General features: G+C 41.0%; 1 protein-coding gene across 1 annotated transcript in view; it reads left to right on the top strand.

Moving 5' to 3' along the window:
• Window positions 1–20,318, top strand: part of LOC109973569 (USP6 N-terminal-like protein) — a 23,554-nt gene extending 3,236 nt beyond the window's left edge. The window contains exons 2-14 of the mRNA XM_020623259.1: window positions 11,220–11,293; window positions 11,716–11,801; window positions 11,998–12,037; window positions 12,314–12,394; window positions 12,744–12,851; window positions 12,957–13,066; window positions 14,300–14,348; window positions 15,976–16,096; window positions 16,315–16,409; window positions 16,644–16,709; window positions 16,945–17,044; window positions 17,190–17,342; window positions 17,462–20,318. Of these exons, the coding sequence (XP_020478915.1) occupies window positions 11,228–11,293; window positions 11,716–11,801; window positions 11,998–12,037; window positions 12,314–12,394; window positions 12,744–12,851; window positions 12,957–13,066; window positions 14,300–14,348; window positions 15,976–16,096; window positions 16,315–16,409; window positions 16,644–16,709; window positions 16,945–17,044; window positions 17,190–17,342; window positions 17,462–18,840 (2,454 nt within the window). The 5' untranslated portion in view covers window positions 11,220–11,227 and the 3' untranslated portion in view covers window positions 18,841–20,318. The remainder of the gene's footprint in view (window positions 1–11,219; window positions 11,294–11,715; window positions 11,802–11,997; window positions 12,038–12,313; window positions 12,395–12,743; window positions 12,852–12,956; window positions 13,067–14,299; window positions 14,349–15,975; window positions 16,097–16,314; window positions 16,410–16,643; window positions 16,710–16,944; window positions 17,045–17,189; window positions 17,343–17,461) is intronic.
• The last annotated feature ends 75 nt before the right edge of the window (window positions 20,319–20,393 follow it).

Here is a 20,393-nt window from a genome sequence, read left to right as displayed (position 1 = left end):
ATAAAAAATAGTAATAGAATTGATGAGTTTAAACATAAATATAAAGGTATGTGTCAATCAAGATATATGCAAGAACAGGCTTAATGATTAATTAGATGGAACATTGTGGGTGTGGTGTATGAATGTTAACACTTTGTAATAATTCTTTAGTATATTACTTGTGTGGTGTAGAAGATAATTATTTATGTAGAGATACTGCTTGCAAACCAATGATGGTAAGATGATGTCATGGGGTAGGACTGGATAAGTCTGACTTCTTCCTACTCCATTCAAGCATGTACTAGGTATAAGCAAATTGATATTGGATTAGCATTTGTTGGATATGTGTAAAATTATGTGCGTTGACATATCAACTGTCTTTACATGCTTGAAAGAATAAATCAAATCAAATCAGAATTGCAACCACTAAGCTGAGCTGGTTCGCAAAACCTTTTAATTCAGTTATTGGTTTTACTAAACCTTAATGTCTTACTCTGAGACCACATTTAATGTCCATCTAGGGTTCGCTGATGACTCTCTTCAATCAGCATCGCATTCTGTTGTGTTTCATTGGAGAGGCATCAATAGCCTTTTTGTCTGGCTGAATGGTGGCTTTATGATGGACGTTACAGGCCTACAGATGCACCAGTGTCACCAAATGCACCAGACAGTGAAAACTTTAGCCCTGCTGTGTCTTTTCATAGTTTTGGTGTTGTCTTGAAAATATTACCTATATTGATATGTCTCCTTCTTTGGTTTACGGCTGCAAGGTGCTTAAGTCTGTGCCACTACACATCAGACGTCATCACTCTATAAAGACCACTGTGGTTTCATGCCCACATGCTATTTCAGGTTTCTAGTTCAACAAACCTGCGTGTGTGTGGACATTGGGAGAAAACCCTCACAGACACAACACACACACGCCACATAGAAAGGCTTCAGCTGACCAGTGTATTTTCATGACATTGCTCATAATGGTTGCAACCTAATGCTGCCACATGACAATGAACAACTGGCATTAAGAATGTAATTATGATGGCCCAGCAGGTAGAAGCATTTTAATATCCTATTTTCATTTTACTAGACGAGAACAATCTAATAAGTTCAGAAAACAATAGCATTTTACTGTAATGCAATCCTTCAAACTAAATGACAACATTTTAGCTTTAGCGCAATAATACATAAGCCAAAATCCTAGACTTCTCTAGCCTAATCTTGTATCATGATACCTCATATAAATTTATTCCCCAGCTCTAGTTCTGTCTTTAATATATAAAAGCCTTTTTTCTCTTTTGACTGTGAAGAGTTGCCGTCAGTGCCAAAATAATCAGGTAATAATCACGTAGCCATGCAGCAAACATGTTATTTTGATAAATAGCTTATTATTTATGTAATTTAACTAGAAAAAAGCCAAACGGTCACTATTATGTCATTGTAAATGTAACATCTTTGGGTATGGATTGTAGGTCAAACGAAACTGTGATGGGCATTTTTTGAAAAATGTCAACTTTTCACTGACTAATTTATCAATGAGTCAAAAAAGAACATTTTAATTGATAATGAAATTAAATGTTATTTGCAGCCCTACATGTCACCCACCATCAGGCGTGTTACATTTGGGCCATGGAGTGAGCTGCTGCTAAAAACCAGTACATCATTAGCATGAGCTACTTTATGTGTAAATTACCCAAATCTATGCCAAACACTATAGCATGAGTGAAATTTAGGTCACAATACAGTTGAGATTGTGAATTGTCACTTACACTAAAAACTGCTACAGCACTGAAGAGATGAGTGATGGATCCATAGGGTAATAGCCCAAATAATTGTTTTATTTTGGCATTTAGGCTAAATTGAGGTGTCTAGGATTGTCTCTGGTTTGTGTCTTGTTATGCCACTTCAAATGTGTTTTTGTTTCAAATACTTAACCTCCTTCTGAATCATGGCGAAATGACACTTTCCCTCCACTGTAAAGCTGCTCCCATTCCATGTGCTGTAATCCTCTGTTTCTGCATGTAAACATAAATCACCAGTGCAATGGGTATCGGTCACCATGTAAACATAAATCACCAGTGCAATGCAATGGGTATCGGTCAACCACATCATTTCTGCTTAGTTTTTGACTTGAGACTTTGGCTCTGGTTGGGCCATATTTGCAAGTTTTCATGCTCTGTATGTGTTCAGCTTTTTGAATGATTGAATCTGCTTTGCATTGTGAAACTGAGTGCTGTGCTCTGGCTCTGTGCACTGCTATACAAGCAGTGGAAGATGTAACAGATGTCATGCTGCTGTGAGATTACTGTTGATATGCACACTTGCACCTTGGTCTAGTGGAGGAGGTGCATCATGCAGAAATATTTGCCCACTTTTTAAAGATATTTCTGAAAGTGGATACAAATTGGAATTTAAAATGACATGACAGTCAGCATGAGGTTGCATAACTTCCCTAAAAACAGTGAATATCTTAAACGTGTTATTAATTGCTCGACTTTGTGTTTGAATATACTAACATTTCATAGTAAAACTAGTTTATAATGTAACAGCACCAGTTATTTAAATTCTGGATGAGAATGAGTATTATAACTCTATCCTTGCTAGGAGGAGGATCCATTTATGAGAATGTGGCTTTCTCAGCAGGATCCTGTGGTTCTGTGTTTATGAATACTGTTCCCTTGACATCCCTGCCCTCCTCATACCACTCCTTGAAAAAGTGCTGCCACTCTGGGAAACAAGACCTCTCTGGCTGGCCTGATCCTCCAGTATCTGAAACTTTGTGTTGTCATTGTTATATTTAGACACCCCCTCCCCCCAGGTAACGTGGAGGCAGTAGTAAGGACCAGTGATAATTCTCAGGCTGAGCCAGAAAGAGGGTGAGCTGATACTCAGTATTCACAGTACAGGCCTTAATGCTCAATTCTGATCTTTGTGTCAGATCCAATCTTTTTGTGTTCATGGTTCACTTTCATGTTTGTAAGTGACATATAGTCATGGCCAAAAATATTGGTACCCCTGCATATCTGTCAGATAAGGCACTGCTTTTCCCAGAAAATTGTCGCAATCACAAATTATTTGGTATTCTCTTGTTTATTTTTTCTGTTTGCATTGGAACAACACAAAAAAGCAGGGAAACTCCAAACATGGACTGGACAGAATTACTGACACCCTCAACTTAATAATTGGTAGCACATCCTTTGGACAAAATAACTAAAATCAATCCCTTCCTGTACCCATCAGTGAGTTTCTTCCACCTCTCTACTGGAATTTTGGACCACTCGGCCAGCTGCTCCAGGTCTCTCAGATTTGAAGGGTTCCTTCTCCAAGCTGCTGTTTGAGATCTCTTCACAGGTGCTCTGTGGGATTTAGATCTGGACTCATTGCTGGCCACTTCACAACTCTCCAGCACATTGTCTGAAACCATTTCTGGTGCTTTTTGAAGTCTGCTTTGGGTCATTGTCCTGCTGTAAGACCCATGACCTCTGACAGAGACCCAACTTTCTGACACCAGGCCCAACATTGTGCTGCAGAATTCACTGGTATTCTTCAGATTTCATAATGTCATACACACAGTCAAGACATTCAGAGCCTGAAGCAGCAAAGCAGCCCCACAACATCAATGAACCTCCATCATGTTTGACTGTAGGGACCATGTTCTTTTCTTTGGAGGCTTCATTTCATTTTCTGAAAACAGTAGAATGATGTGCTTGACCAAAAAGCTCTATTTTAGTCTAATCTGTCCACAGGACATTCTCCCACAAGGATTGTGGCTTCCTAAGGTAAAGTTTTGGCAAACTCCAGTCTGGCTGTTTTTTGTTTTTTTTTTGTTTGTGTGCCAGCAGCAGGGGGGTGGGGGGGCAGTGAGCTGACACTGTTGCACCCTGTGCCTGCAGGTCAGATTGAATTTGTTTGGAAATTGATCAAGGTTTTTTATTCACCATTCGAATAATCCTTCGTTGCAATCTGTCATCTATTTTTTTTGTTTGTTTGTTTGTTTGTTTGGTTTTTTTTTGTCCACATCAATGGAGATTAGCTATGGGCTGTAAATGTCCTGACAATGTTGCACGCAGTGGACACAGGAACAGCCAGATCTCTGGAAATGGACTTGAAGCCTTGAGATTGCCCATGCTTTTCTACTGTTGTGGTTCTCAGATCCCCAGACAGTTCTTTGCTCTTCCTTCTTTTCTCTGTGCTCAGTGTGGTCCACATGACACAGGTTGAATCAGACATTCTCTATTTTAACTGGTTGCAAGTGTGATTTCTACACCTGCTGATTGCTACTGGTGAGTTTCATTTCAAATTAAAGGAGCATCACATGCTTGAAAACCAGCTATTTCTGATGATTTTGAAAAGGTGTCAATAATTCTGTCCAGTCCATTTTTTGGAGTTCTGTGTGGAATATTATATAAGAATTAGCTATTGCAACAACTTTCTGGGAGAAGTGGTGCATTGTCAGACAGGGGTGCCAATATTTTTGGCCATGGTTATATGTATGTCCTAAGCTGCCATGCAGGTGCTGATTTCACAGAAATGTGTCACATGCCTACAAGTCTAACAAAGTCATTTGTGCGATGACAATTCTATGAAAAACTGCTTGGTTATGATGTGTTTCTTCCCGAAACAGAAGCTTCGCCAGAAATGATCTGATATGAAAATATCTGATTTGGTTTGTCTATACATCGGTGAAAAGATCAGATCTGAGCCACTTGGAGCCAAAACTACTGGATTTGAGTCACTTCAGCATGTAGTCTGAACGGTTTGTCTTTTTCTTTGTTGTGATGGGGAAAAGGTTAGCTACTTTGGGATGGTGAGTATTGTAGGTGAATCTTTATTCTGTTTGCTCAACTTTGGAAAAGCAAAAAGACAGAATGACAGTGGTAAGACAGAGTGGAGCAGGACAGAAAAGCCCCTTAGGAGCAACAAGCTATTCTGAGCCTGCGGTTTTCCCCAGCCTATGTGCTCCTGTGGATGTTGATCCCCTGGGTCGCATGGTCTCTGTCTTGCTATTTTCCATGCATAAACACAAACACTACAAAAGAAAAAGAGGGAGACGGAGGAAAGTGGCTCAGACAGCAAGAGAAACAAGGAGTCTTTTGTTAGAGTCTTCCAGGCTCCCAGCTGTTAGAGGTTCTCCTATTGGCCTAATGTGGGATGATTCTTCTTATTTCCTAGTTTATATGGCCTCAGTGGTTGCTTTACCTCAGTCAAGAATAGAATAAATTTGTCATGCTTGCTGTGAGTCAGTAAGAACTCCTGAGAGGAACCACTGGGGTTAAGTTAAACAATTGGCTATTGTCCATGCACCATCGCACCTGGAAAATATATGTTTGGTAGTTTGGAGCTTTTACATCCTGTCTATTTTTCTGGGCCTTTTTCTTACACATCATATATGCAACATGGAAGGGGGCAAACAGGAAAAAGGCTAGTACATGTTTTTGAAACCAGTTACTCCTATTGGTGTGTTATGCAGTCATACTAGAGCCTCAAGTTTACATTAATGCAGTCTGGGCAGCTGTACTGTACCTCTGAAGTTCCATCTGGACTTCATACCTTCCTTCAAAGAAACGAACAGCTGAATATGTCAAAAGCAGGCTGCTTAGATTCCCTGTGGGATGGCTCCTAGTTTCTTTTTATAACATACGTTTTTGTCCAACTGCCACATTTCTTGGAGGAAATGAACAAACGATGTGTTGAAGGTGACTTAGACTGCATATTAACCTGGAACAGGAGCTGCTGTATCATTGAAGCTTCCTGCCCAATCTGTAACTCAGTTAAATCATCCCTGATCCATTTCCACAGCTACATGAAAACAAAGACCACCTCTTAGTGGTCATTATCTTTCTCTCTCTCTGCTTCTTTTCCCTTCTATTTTATGCTTCTTTGAGACACATGCTTACATGCACACAGCATGTCTGACACCCATTAAAAACAAGTACTGAGGCCATCTTCATGTGGAGCCATGTGGTCGCTTGTTAGCCTCCTTCCTTTTCTGAATTGCAATGATATGCTTGTTCTCCACAAAAACCCTGAGCCTACTACAGCATTTAGCTAATGTAATGACAGGGATAATAACATACACTGCATTACAGGACAGGCTTTGACGTTTATTACCATACATTGTAATAGCAATGATTGCAGTAATTACTGACCTTACTATTCAGAATTTTGAATCCTGACGTTAAAAGATGTGTATAACCACATCTGTAGTTGCAAAAGTAGAGAATTTAATGTGTGTTATACCTTGAGGCCTTGTATAAACACTTACATTTCGTAACTGGATTCTGAAAAAATGAATGTCATGGGATTTAGAGCCACTGGAGACAAATGGAGCACTCAATCATACAAATGAAAGGCATGTGATAAGGTTTTTTGTCAACTGTCTGTTATATTAGGAGAAACTCTGAATGAACACTAGTAGGATGTGGATGCCTGAACTGAGCCCATGGTGACCCATCAGTACCTGAGGGTTTGGGTCAGGTTTGGACAGAAATTTAGAAATTATGTTCAGGTCCAGGTCAGGTTCAGACACATAGGTCAAACTTTAGGTTACATGGCTGGAGCGCTCAAATGTCATTTAATGTTAAGGGGGAAAACACTGTACAAACTAGACTGTATCAGGTTCAGGTTGGGTTTGGACATTATATACTATAAGCTTGTTGGGTTCGGACACCACACTCTGCGGCATGGGTCGGGTTTGGACAGAAATATGCAGCCTGATTCATGGTCTAAGCACTAGGTGTCAGCTGTTATAGAGCTTTTCAAAGGTCTAAGGACCCCTCACTTATGAATAATGAAATTAAGTTGGTATTTGCAGTATTTACTTGCCTTTGCTACTTGGTGGGTTACAATTTCAGAGCCCAGGGTGAGGTAATGTAAACATGCGCAGGACAAAAGTGATAAATGGCACAGATGAACGATAAGCTCTGCCCAGTATGGGAGCATGCTCTGTGAGGTTAACCAGGTTGAATGAATGCATGTCTGATCTCAGGGCCAGAGCTCACTTCGTCTTCTCCATCAACACACCATCGCCAGTTCGGAGTTAGTGGTTCTGTGTTCCAGCTGCTTAGAAGACGTGCAGTGAAAATGAAAATGTGATCATATGTATCTTGTAACTGATAAATCTTTCCCTTGGGATTTCAATGTAATCTGCATAATGCATTTAATTTGGTGTTTCCAGTGAACAACCACAGTGAGCAGAATTTGTTGAGGGGAAACACGGTGAAGTCTGCAGTCCAGTGACTCTGGTCTGAAAATCCCACACCCTGATCTAAGTGTCACTTGAGGGTTTCAGCTCAAGATGTCTGCCCACTGATAACATGCACACACATATACACACACATCTTATCTAACCCACACTGTCAGTACAAAATAGTTTGCAGCAATCAGTTTTCAGTCCCACTGCTGTCTAATCCTCTGTGTTAAGTCTGGCTGCTACATTAATACTGATTAAAAGCCAAAAGAGAGATGAGCCTGGATCTAAGTAGAAATATGTACAAGGAAAAGTTTGGACTGTTGGATTGCTGCTAACAACCATGTAAATAGCTGAATGTGACTCGGAATGCTCTGCAAGCTGTTTGTGGTTACAGCAGTACACTGAGAGCTTATATACGCCAGCTCGATTTAGAGCTCCAAGTCATAACAGGAAATGATGTCACCTAGGCCCAATGCTCCTGTAAACGCCTAGGTAATCAAAATATAGCTGTACAGGGAAGTGGTTTGTCACTGCATGTTCAGTGTCATTAGCTCTCTGCAGCTCTGGCACACTGTCAGCTCAGTGTATAGACTGCCACTGTCTCAACGCTGCTGTTTTGAGAGATATGTGAAAAGATATGTTTTTTTTTTCCCCTGTAAAAAAGATGCAATGGCATGTTACTACATTTCACACCCAACTGGCATTCTCTGCTTATAAGCTCTCTCTTAAAATCTGTAAATAGTTTAAAACTTTATCAAATCTGTTTTTTCATATATTCCCACTTAAAACCAAGTGGCATCCTCTGAGGCTGAGAAATGAAACCAATGCAGAAATGCCAAAACCTGCAGTTCCTCCACTTGAGGCTGGCTCCAAAAGGGAGTCAATCCCCATAGTCCTCCATGTTAAATTGCCCAACTATACAGGAGAAATAAACATGTTTACAGCCTGGTCCCACCATAGGTGGCTGGCTGCTAGCTGTCTAGAGAGCTCCACTTATGCTCCACCTCCTTGTCCTTTTTTGGATTAGCCAAAGTAAGCGGAGTGGAGTGATACCATTAAGGCCAGACTTGAGCTTCAAAACTGCTCTTCAGAAAACCAGTGGGTGACATCACAGTGGGTTTGTCCATCTCTTATATGCAGTGCTTAAAACACAGGCCTACTAGCTATACAGGTGTGATGTGCAACTAGTTGCATGATCTCTCTCCCACTCAGTGAGTTCCTCAGCTGCTTACTCGCTTTTTCCTCTTGCTTCCATCAATAAATTTCTTTGAACAAACTGAAAGATATAATGTTTTTGACAGATTACCCATTGAGGAGGAGCTCAGCTGTGTTGATGACTCAGAAACAAAACACCGGTAGTGTCAGTATCAACTGACCGCCCTGTGGTATTACTCATGTCTTCCTTACTGACTACAAACACTGAGTGTGGATAATTTGAGACTTTTTTCCATAAAAGGTTATTCCTTGGTTGGAGGAAGGACCTATTCCTTTTGCAGTTCTCATTGAACCTGTTGTTGAAGGAGTGGTGGTCACTGGTTTCCTTTTCTTCCTGACCTAACACAATACTGTCAGCAGTCTGGAGGCGCTACAACGGAAGTAAGCAGTTGGAATCTGCAGATGAAGCAAAGCAGACCTTTTACACCAGTTTACCTATAGTATATTTTAATACTTAGTTTTTTAGTTTCCAGTTCCGATAATGTTAAATAACTCAGCAGGTGCAGTGGGAAGTGCAGCATGTTTGTGTTTTCACACATTCAAATCAACAATTTCTCGAAAGCCCACTTTGCTAGTTGGCATATTTTTCAAGTTTTGCTGTGACAGATTCAAATAAATAACAGACACATTAATTATGATGTTAAAGGTTGCTGTAGTTCAGACTTTATTTGAATTTCCTCCACCCAACATAAGAGAAAGGTACCAATCTCAGCTATACATTAGTTTGTCCTTCAAGCCTTTTTAAATGTAGCCAGTGTGTAAGGGACTAGTCTAGACATATGATGTAGGCAAGTTTGGAACCAGGTTAATGCAACACCTCGCAGACAGCCTAATCAGCTGTTCAGAAAAATATGCTGATGCCTTGAAAAACCTGAAAGAGCCTAACATGAGATGGGTGAGAAAAGGGAAATTGTAACAAGAAAAGCACAGAGCAGCAGAGTTCATTTGTTCAGTGTTCTGGTTTCACTGATCACCTGTTAGACAGCAGCTCCAGCAGGAGCTGAGTGTTTATAGATACATGCTGGAGGGATTTGGTATCTAAACATCTGGAAATAATACATCAGTACTTAACACATTTAGCCATGGGTTTGACTCCTGTCTCCTGGTTTTGTTAGAAGACCAGATGCCATTTCTCATGATATATACTATATGTGTATACTTCATAAAGGTTTAACTGTGGTGTCAAGCTGGATGAACTGCTATGTAAACAAAAACTGCAGTTTGAGGCAGGTGTACTTCATCTCAGGTGTTTAGATCATTATTAGAAATTATATTTTAACAGTGTATGTCACCAGTACTTTACTTAAGTGCCGCACGATTTTTTTAAACAAACATACCCACAAACAAATTGCATCTTGAAATTCAGTCCACTGAGACTTGCTCCCTTATCTGTCATTGCGCCACTGTTCTGGCATCAAGATGTAAATTGTGTTGGAAATGTCACATCGCTTCAGACAAAACTTTCCTCGTTGGCACAAGGCATAAGGGTCTGAAGGGAAAAGTTAAAGAGTCTTTGTGAGACGTGGCAGGTGCCCCTCACACCTGTTGCTGCTAGGCGCATGCCTGAGGCCTCAGCTGGCTGCGCATGCTGTCAGGCGTCTGTGAAAGTTTTCCAGCCTTTGTTATGGGCTTGCCTGTTGAGTTCTCCTCAAGCTGTCACAGAAAATCTGAGTTGTTTTAAAGTAAATCAAGTTTGGTTTTGTTGCTTAACATAAACACTTGATAGTAGCAGGTCATTGTTAATCCTGATGCTTTAATGTCTACAGTACATTCACAGGGTGCAACCGCGTCCAGGGTTTTTCTTTTATCTCCCTTTCATCCAGTGAGCCTACTGGGCATAGCAGTAACATGTTCTTTATATTCAAACATCGCTCTGAGATGCTGACCTGGCAGACGAGCAGTGAGGCGATTATTTAGCCCTGTCAACTGTTAAACAGCCAAGCCGTGCTGCCAGAGTGCATCAGGCCAAGGAAGGCTAGAGGAAAGCTTAAATGCTCAGTGGGAAAGAGGCAGGAGGGTTCAAGTGTTCAACTGTTATCTTTTATATTTTTGTGTATGTTTCTTAAAACCACTTAGACGTAAATTGACATTCTTATTTTTACACAGTGATGCTTGACAGTCAGCCTCTCTAAGGGGTAATACATAAAATACACTCTTAATAGTGACTGATCATTTAATTATAACTTCACACTGGGAACCTGTGAGCTTGAGCTGTGGTCAGATGAAGATTTGGGCATGTTTTCAGGAAGTTGCTGATGGCTGTGTAGCGTATGTCTTCATTCTCAGGCTTCAGGGGATGTGTCAAATGTTTATGATTTGTCAGTTGTGTTACTGTTCATTTTTGGGTTTCGGTGATGGATTGATGGATAAGTAAGAAAGTTAGTAATATTAAGCTGATTTGCCGGTGAGACATATGGAAAGGAGCTATAGCATGCTGAGCATTTTTCATGTTAAGGTTCCTAAGATGGAAAAGCTTAGTGCTGCTCTGTAGTTGATCTTTTCTCTGACCTCAGTGTAAACAGATAATTTGTCAGTGTTGCTAAAGTCACTGAGCAAACATAAGAAAACATGTTCAGTCAGAATTTTTATTCCCTATAAAGGCAAGCAAAAAAAGGTTGAGCTGTCAGTCAAGGTTTTACATGAATGTATTCTTATGCCTTCGAATAGGTTCAAGTATGTGAAGATGTTCCCATACCTTCTCTGTATTGTACACACCTGCGCTAAAAACACACACTAAATCATGCAGTTATATTTTATTAATGTAAATATTTGTTCACATTGATTTGAGGTATGTCCATTCTGATGATTATTAGTGACATTTTTGTCTGATTCTTTTCAGATTTTGACATGAAGAAGGACATAGACACACTGATAGCAGAGGAACGTGCTGAAATCATCTCTAAATATGACAAGGTACACACATGCATAGGAATCCCATCCTCGAACTCTAACCACTGATTTCTTGTCATACCTAGGGTATTTATGATAAGCAGAAGAAATGCATTTAAGGTGGTCTACTGTGGCTTATAAATGAACAGAGTGCCATGATTGATTTGGAGGAAAATGTACAGCGGTTTCTGTGCACTGACCACCTTTGATTTCAAACAAATTTCAGTCATTGCCAAATGGCAGGGACAGCCAGGGTTTACCAAAGTTCATTAAAACCTAAAAAGTAAGACTGTAATTCCTTGAAGCATATTTTCTCAAAGCTTTATTCTACTTGTTTTGCCTGTGTTTGTTTACAGCAAAAAACCCCCAGCTCAAATCACTTTTAAACTGTTTGTTGTTTTTCATGTAATAGTTTCAATAGGGGTTATGCTATGTGTGTGTTTCAGGGCAGGCAGGAGGGTGTCAACATTGACCCATGGGAGGATGCTGACTACAGTATCTATAAGGTTACTGACCGCTTTGGATTCCTGCAGTAAGTTACTGACATTTTCCTTGTAGTGGACTGAATTCCTGCATACCTTGATTTGTATCTAGATGGTCTCTTTCCCTCTTCCTCACCCTCTCTCCTGCATCTTTGTCATATTATAATGATGCCTTAAAATACTGCCACACTAAGATTATCCTCTCAAAGACCCTAGTTCTAATACATTTGTGTATTTCTGCTCCAGTGAGAAAGAGTTACCCACACCCACTGCACTTGAGGAGAAGGTATGAGCTTATTTGCTGTACAACAAGTCCAGATTTTTTTTCATATTATAATGATGCCTTAAAATACTGCCACACTAAGATTATCCTCTCAAAGACCCTAGTTCTAATACATTTGTGTATTTCTGCTCCAGTGAGAAAGAGTTACCCACACCCACTGCACTTGAGGAGAAGGTATGAGCTTATTTGCTGTACAACAAGTCCAGATTTTGGCATCATATATTATGCTCCTTCACGTACGCAGTGGCCTACATGCACATCCGTCTTCCCTCTCTGCAGCAAAAGCAACAGGAGATCGAGCGAGTGGAGAAATGGCTGAAGATGGTGAAGAACTGGGACAAGTACAAGAACAGTGAAAAGGTGTGGAACTCAGTAGTGATGCCCATCAGACAACAAGGAACTCACACTCTGACACACAAACACACTGGCTCATTGTACCCATTTTTTTCTGTTAAAATATATATCATTTTTGTTTCTGTTAATAGTCTGTTTTCAATTCCCCTCCCTCCTCCCCAGTCTAGACACTTAAGCAAGTACATATGTGTATGTGATGGTTCTTTGTCATTCAGTAGATTTAGCAGGGTTACACCCCATAAAGCTGCATTCATATATGACCCTCCGTTTTGTCTGGTTGTGACAGTGAAGACTCTTTTTATCTTTAAGGAGTCCCTGTTCTTATGTGTTCATATGTGTCTGTCAAATGTTGCAGCTAATGAAGCGTGTATATAAAGGCATCCCTCTGCAGCTGAGAGGCCAGGCTTGGGCCTTGCTTTTGGACATAGCCAAAGTCAAAGAAGAAAACAAGGGAAAATATGAGGTATGAACCATATTATCTGATGACATTTACTCTGAAATCAGGATATTTTAAAAGGGTGATTTCTGACAGATGTTGGAATATTTTTGTTCTCGTCCTGTCCTCTAGAAAATGAAGCAGCAGGCTCGTAACTTATCTACGGAGATCAAACAGATAGACCTAGATGTGAACAGAACCTTCAGGAAGCACATCATGTTCATGGATCGCTTTGGAGTCAAGTGAGTTTTTGATGTCACTCAGTAAAAAGTACCTTGTGTTTCCAATTCATGTACATGATTTCTTCATTCCCTCTTTTACATGACTGCCACCAACATTCACATTAGAAACCCTGAGTAATTTGTACCTGTCCTGAGCAAACACACTGCTTATTTCTCTTGTGGAGACATATACACTTAAACAAAACCAAGCAGTGGTTTCCTCTTCTCGGTGTTTTATTAGTCTTCCTGTCAGTACACAAAGCCCCACAGGAAATGACATTCATACAGAAATGTGCACAGACATCAGGCATACATGTGAAGAACAACACTGGCCACAGTGTTATCTGCAGACAACGCATACATATCAAACTATTAGACAGAAAAATAATTGACCTTCAGAACACAAACACCCTGTTGTATGTACAGCACATGGTGATCATGGGACAGTTGTGGAAGCCATTGGTGTTTTCTTGTCCGTTTAACTCTTGTGTGCGACTGAGTGCTCCCTTCTTAAGTACTTCCCCTTCAGTTCAAAGCCACTGAGTCCAAACAGTCCTACACACTGCTCCATCCTACTCGACTGCCTGCTGCTTCCCTGCAAGTCAGCAGCTGTCTCACTCACACCAAAACACTGACAGCTATTTAAAACTCCTTTACTGTCGCCATCACTATGTGTAAAACTTTTTTTTTTCACTATAGAGACGGGAAGACATCCTCTCTTGCCCACATTATATGTCCCTGCTCCACTCACCTAGATTTATCGATGGGATTTTAGATATTCATGTGTCACAATAGCAGCTCACCTGTGTATAATCATGTCAAGCAAACAATCCATTTTAGATGGCAGCTCAGTGATGTGTCACCACATTACTAACAGATGTCCTTTCACACACGCTCTGCAATAAATCTTAAATGTTTCTGTGGTGGGCAATACCGGATAGCACAGGCGTAGGTTCATTGGTTACAGGAAGAGTTTGTCCACACAAACACACACAGTTTTACACAAACATGACCAGGATGATATGATGTAACCCAGGTTTGTCACCTCCCCTGAAACATTTGTGGTTATTTAGAATCTGTCTCTGCTGACTGATGGAGTTAATTTAGGGGTGAGGTGGTAGAAAAATCGTTACTCCTGTGGCCTTAGGGAATTTTCATTCAATAAACGCCACTAAACTCTGACACATTCATCTTGTTGTTGATAAGGAATCACATCCTTGTTTTTAACCAGAGGTTTCTCTGTTCCCTCTGTAGGCAGCAGGCACTGTTCCATGTACTAGCAGCTTACTCTGTCTACAACACGGTGAGTGTGTTTGTGTGAGCGTGTACGGTTGCATACCTAAGTCCGTGTTACATAATATAGAGGAGTATTGTATACACTGGCTGCGCAACAAAAGCAGCACATCACTGGTGCAACAGCTGCGAGTCCATAGAGTGCATTGCTTTTCATGCAGCAAAGAACAGGCCAAGCACTCACAAGCCCTCTGTTCTCATTCTTTATAGAGGTCTGGGTAAGGTCATGTATTTATGAATATGGCTCATCCTCAGTGTAGCACTTACACCATCTGTAAACCCACATCCATACTCAGCAGGCACATGCTGGCAAAGCAAAACACTAGAGCTGAAACATTTCTTTTGTTTTCAATACATAATTAATTTGCAGCTATTCTGGTAATCGATTAGCTGTTTCAGTTGATTTTCATGCAAACATGCAGAAAATTACCAGCTTCCAGTTTTTCACAGTTGTGAGGATTTTCTGCATTTTTTTTTGTCTTGTATGATTATTATCAGAATATCTTGAGGGTTTTTGACTGTGTTCTGACATTTAACGGACAAGCGGATTAGTCGATTGAATGGGGAAAAAAATAAACCGCAGGATAACAGATGATGAAAATACTTTGCTGTGACCCTACAAAGTACTATTTATTGCAATATTGCTATAACACAGTACAAATAGGACCCCATTTTTTATTTAAGGTTTGCTGTAAAAAAAATTTTTAAACATTGTGTTCACTTGTACTTGCTTCCAAAGCCAGATTCATCCTTTTTATTTTCATTTGTAATCTTAACAGTGTTTGCTTTACAATAATCTGTTTGAAATGCAGCTGAGGATTCCCTGCATCTTCTTGACACTGTCTTGTGTTTCAGTGTACTTTCTCTGCCATAGGTCAGAGTATGTCTCAGTGGGGTGAAATCTGGTTTTTACAATTGTACAGGAATTATCAGCACATTAGCTAAAATATAGTAAACACATGTTCATATTCAAAACCTATATCTTAACATATACATGCATATTCATTTTTATATAATCACTCGTCAAAGCACAAATGCATCTAAAAGTGATAAAATATTACCATCCAAAGACAGACTCAGCCCATCTACACACATGCACACACATTCAATGTCTGTTTAAATGATTAGGCTCTAGGTGTTTGAGCCAGAGGAAACGGGCATGTGCTGTTCCATTTTCCTTCCTCTTCTCACACAGTGCTGCTGAGAAACTGGGTCAACAGGAGAGCATGAGAAAGAAGGCAGGAGGGAGGGATAGTGGGGAAAGGGTTTTTGTACTTTTCGCCTTTTTGATGGTCGAGACGAATGTGAGGAATGTGTAGTTGAACCTCGATATAACTAACTATATTTACAGTGTTTTTCTGTATTACTTTGGAGTGTCATTTTCTAGCTGCACAGTAAATCAGCCTCAATATGAACACATATCAAGTGTGTGTCAGGTTTTATGTGTCTGTGCCTGCCACTGGCAATGTGTTTAGTGTAAATCGTTGACTCTGTGTGGAATCAAATTCAGCTTGAAGACTTCAGGTGCTCTCCTCCCTTTATCCCTCAGCCTGTGTGTCTGTCTGTGTTCTAATAAATTATTTTAAACAATTCTCAGATTTGTCCATTGAGTTTAATTGAATGCATCTTCTCTCCAGGAGGTCAGCTACTGCCAGGGGATGAGTCAAATTGCTGCCATCTTACTCATGTACCTGAATGAAGAAGATGCCTTCTGGGCTCTGTCCCAGCTCCTCACCAACAGCAAGCATGCCATGCACGGTGAGACAGAGGAAGAAATGAGGAAGAAAATGCAGAGCTGATTCATGTTTGAACTTATCAACCGTTATATGGGGCAATACTGACTTGAGCAAGTCTTTTATGGTGGAAAATATTTTTTCTATTTGTAAACTGCTAGTATAATGTCTCTATGTCCATATCTGCACGCCATATATGGCCTGCTGATTTTCTCTCTCTCTCTCTCTCTCTCTCTGTGCTAGGGTTTTTCATTCCAGGATTTCCCAAGCTGCACCGTTTCCAGACCCACCATGAGCAGATCCTCTCCAAAATGCTGCCTAAGCTGAAAAAACACCTGGTGAGTGACAGTACATCTGTCTGACTGATGCTTTATGTCCATGCAAGAGATACTGAGCTATAGTAATTGATTACTTAGAGGGGTTATGGGCTGCAGTTGATTCTGTCTCATTGTCTGATTAATTTAAGGCCTCAGAATGTTGCTGTGAGTCCAAGAGTGCGATTCATCGTTGAGAAGAGATAATGAGTAGTGATTTCTCCTAGAAAATGTTTCTCATTAATTTCTTCCCCACAGGATAAGGAGCAGATGACAACAGGGATGTACACCACCAAATGGTTTCTGCAGTGCTTCATTGACAGAGTGGGTTTCTCACATTTCTTTAGCTGTGATTGCATGTGAACTGCATGAATGTTCCATCTGAAGATTGACCCTTTTATTTCTAGTACTAGGTGTATTCTGCATTTAAACTCAGACATTGAGCAGTATAATAAAGTGCATTTCCTCGCTTCCCTGTTGAACGCAGAACCACATTTGGGGTAGTTTTTTTTTATTTGTTAATCAGACCTACACTGCTGCTGTGTGTTTTCTGTAACAGACCCCTTTCACCCTCACCCTGCGTTTATGGGACATCTACATACTAGAGGGAGATAAGATCCTAACCGCCATGGCTTATACAGCCCTCAAGTTACACAAGAGTGAGTATGAGACTTGTTCCATTGTCTGCCGTACCATGCCGTGCTAAACGAGTCAGACCAGCTTTGCAGAGGTTACCAGATGTGTTACCCATTCTTTGAGTTAAATTGTCTCTCTCGTTTGTGTCTGTATTATGCACCCAATTAGAGCGCCTCAAGAAGCTTCAGTTAGAGGACCTAAGGGAGTTTCTCCAGGAGCAGCTGGCTGCTTCTTTCCTCCTGCCTGATGATGTGGTGGTTGAACAGTTACAGGCTGCTATGTCTGAACTTCACAGTAAAAAGCTGGACCAGCCTCCTCCAGGTAAAGTTGTATTCTTGTATTCTTTTATTTTTCAGTTTTAAAGCTATATTAATCTCTATTTTCTAATGTATCTTTTTTCCTTTGTTGATGCATTCCTCATCTTTTATCTCCTTTTTAAGCCAAGTCAGAAGAGCTGCCAAAGAAACCTCTGGGTGAGGAGAGACCAATTCTCCTACTGCCACTGCAACCTGACTCTTCCCTGGAGGTGAAAATAAATCTGCAGCCCCAAAGTCAGACTGATACAGATGCCCACCAAACAGACAGCATCACCCCGCACCAGACCCCTTCTCCAGAAAAACCCCAGGACTCGACTAACCTCTCCAGTGCAAATACACCTTCTTTGCCTTCACCAGATCCAGTTGTAGTCCACACACAAGGAACACCCCCTGTAAGGCCTTGTAGAGTACCTCCATTACCCCCCAAAACAAACAAACCCTCAACTGTAGTAGGTTTGAACAGAGATGTGAAGGAGTCACTAGAGGTTGGGGGAAGGCAGGGAAGCCTGGATGAACTTGTGGATTGGCCTCCACCCTATGAACCCTCTGTTTCTGACTCTGTCACCTTGCAGGCCGAGGGGGAGATCATGGACCTTCCAGATCTGCCACCTCCACCTTTGCCTTACCTGGACCAGAATGACCAAAGACCTCTGGGCAGTGAATCATCCCACCTGGGGACTATGACTGGTTCAGAGAACCAGCACCGCTGTCCCTCCCCTTGCTCAGCCTCGCCACTGGTCCCTCAAATGCAGTTATCTCCAAAACCTTCTCCAAAACCACCCAAATCTTTTGACCTCACACAGAAAAAGCCAACCTCAGAACCTGCCCCTCCTCATGAGTTCACACCATCCTCTTCTTCCTCCTCTCCCAGGCTATCTCCCCCAAAGCCATCCAGATTCCCAGTATCTCTCTATGTCCCAGCGTTGATGGGAGATAGACGGCCCTCCAACACCTCCCAGTATGACAATCTGTCCCAGGCTGATGAGGACAACCACTACCTGGAGAAGCTACCAGCTGCCACTCCTGAGGAAACTACCAAAGCGCACAACAACCCACATCTTAACACAGACAGAGAGTATGATCCTGCACTCTACCTTCTGCCTCCACCTCTGGTCTTCATCCCCCCTTCCCCTTCTCCTCTTCCCCCCTCGCTGTGTGCACTCCCCAGTTTGCCCCAGGAGCCAGAATATAAAGGAGAGGACAGCTGGGTGGAGAACTCCATAATCCCCCCTCTTCCACCTAAATGTGGTGACAGACTCACTCCCCTCCAGTGTAGCGCCGACACACACAGAACCACCTCGCCCAGTTACTCCAAGCCTATCTCCAGGGGACCCAGGGACCATTCTGCCTTTCCAGCACCGCTGCTGTACACTGGTTCTCCCCCAGGTCATTCCAGGCCCTCAGGACAGGCAGCAGTAGGAGTTCCCCTGGTCCAATCCAGCCCAGACTTTTGCAGGGCGCCTCCAGGTGGACAGCAGCTGCCCAAATCTGTGACCTTTTGAAGTTTCATTTAAGTATTACTGATCATGCCAAAAGGATCTGGACTTTGAGATTATGATTGATATGTTTTCAAAGCCATTGAAGAGGTGAAAGGCTGGTGTTAAAGATTTTTGTTTGTGTGCGCGTTGTGAAAGGACTTTACTCATTGATATGTACAGATATAATATAGTACTTGCACCTTTTTGTGAGGGCAGTTAACGTTTAAAAGTGTTTGGCTTGTATTTAAAACTGCTATCTGTTTTACTGTTTGCTGCACAATAAGCAAGTGTATTGTTAGTATGTGAGGCCACATTTGTTTTTGTTTTATGGATGATGAAAAATCTAAACAGAAATAAGGTGATCTAATACCAGCATTGTGTTTCACCATTACTTCTTTGCAATTAGTTTCATTTTGTTCTACAAACACATCTTAACCTGCTTGCCGTGCACTGAGGGTAGCACCTCTGATACAAGGGCTTTTGAGGCTGCAGATTAAGGCCATCTTTGCTAAAGCACTCCAAGCCTATACATTAATCCAAATACTGTATCTTTGGTAAACTGTGAGCAGGCTCACTTTACTTAACAGTATATCATAAAGAGAAACTCTTGATCTAACAGTTTCTTTACTATATCTGTAGGTCAGTACTTGATAACAAAGGACCACTAAACCATGTTGCACCAAAGAACTGTCAACATAGCCTTTAGAAAGGATCTTGTCACCACCGCAGCAGGGAGGACTTGGTGCAATATGTCACAGATGTAAATACTGAAGCTTGCTGAATTCACATGAAGCCTGGTCAGGTCATTTATTTCCCAGGGTACTCTGTGGATACATGTTTGCTTAGGATGCTGTCAAAAAATCTTTGTTATATTTATTTGACACAGGAATAGCTCCACCTAGTGCTCAGAAGTGTTACACAGTGGATTGGATGTCAGCTCTAAAATGAGCCCTTACATTTTACCACACATCCACTGACAACAAACTATTTGGGAAATTAGTTCTGACCAGGACATAAATACTACCTGTAATTACTGTCTATGAATGTGCACACAGTAAGATAGACTTAAGAGATTAAGGAGAGATTCCTTATCACAAACTGGGAGAGAAGTGAATGAAAGATACGTGTTATATGCACAGCCATATTTTAGAGCCATTGCAGCGACTTATGTTAGTTTATCTCAACAGCTTTTGTTCAAAACAAAAGTTCTTGAGAAATGGAAGATGAGCCATAATATACTGTACAAAAACCTAATACTTGTTTAAATCAGTTATACTCTATATTACATATATACTGTCTAAACATTTAGTTTTTTGCACTGACATTGTTATTACCAGGAGGTTTTCTGTAACTATTCAGTTGTTTTCTAATGGAGCTTCAGGTTACTGCTAAAAAAAAAAAGACAAGAATTTTCTTGCTAAGGGCAGATTAACAAATGTTTAATAGCTTGTTCATGAACTTTGGTTTGGCTGCTGCGATTCAAATCAAAGAACTTAGATCCTGGCCTTCACACAAGTATGTCTGGCTTGCTGGAGTATCTTAAGTCATGGGATCTGACCAGCATTTACGGATCTGGT

This window comes from Monopterus albus, unplaced genomic scaffold, assembly GCF_001952655.1.
Source record: "Monopterus albus unplaced genomic scaffold, M_albus_1.0 scaffold295.1, whole genome shotgun sequence".
NCBI lineage: Eukaryota > Metazoa > Chordata > Actinopteri > Synbranchiformes > Synbranchidae > Monopterus > Monopterus albus.
Note: the sequence above shows the minus strand (reverse complement) of the source record. Positions and strands in the feature narration are given on the sequence as shown.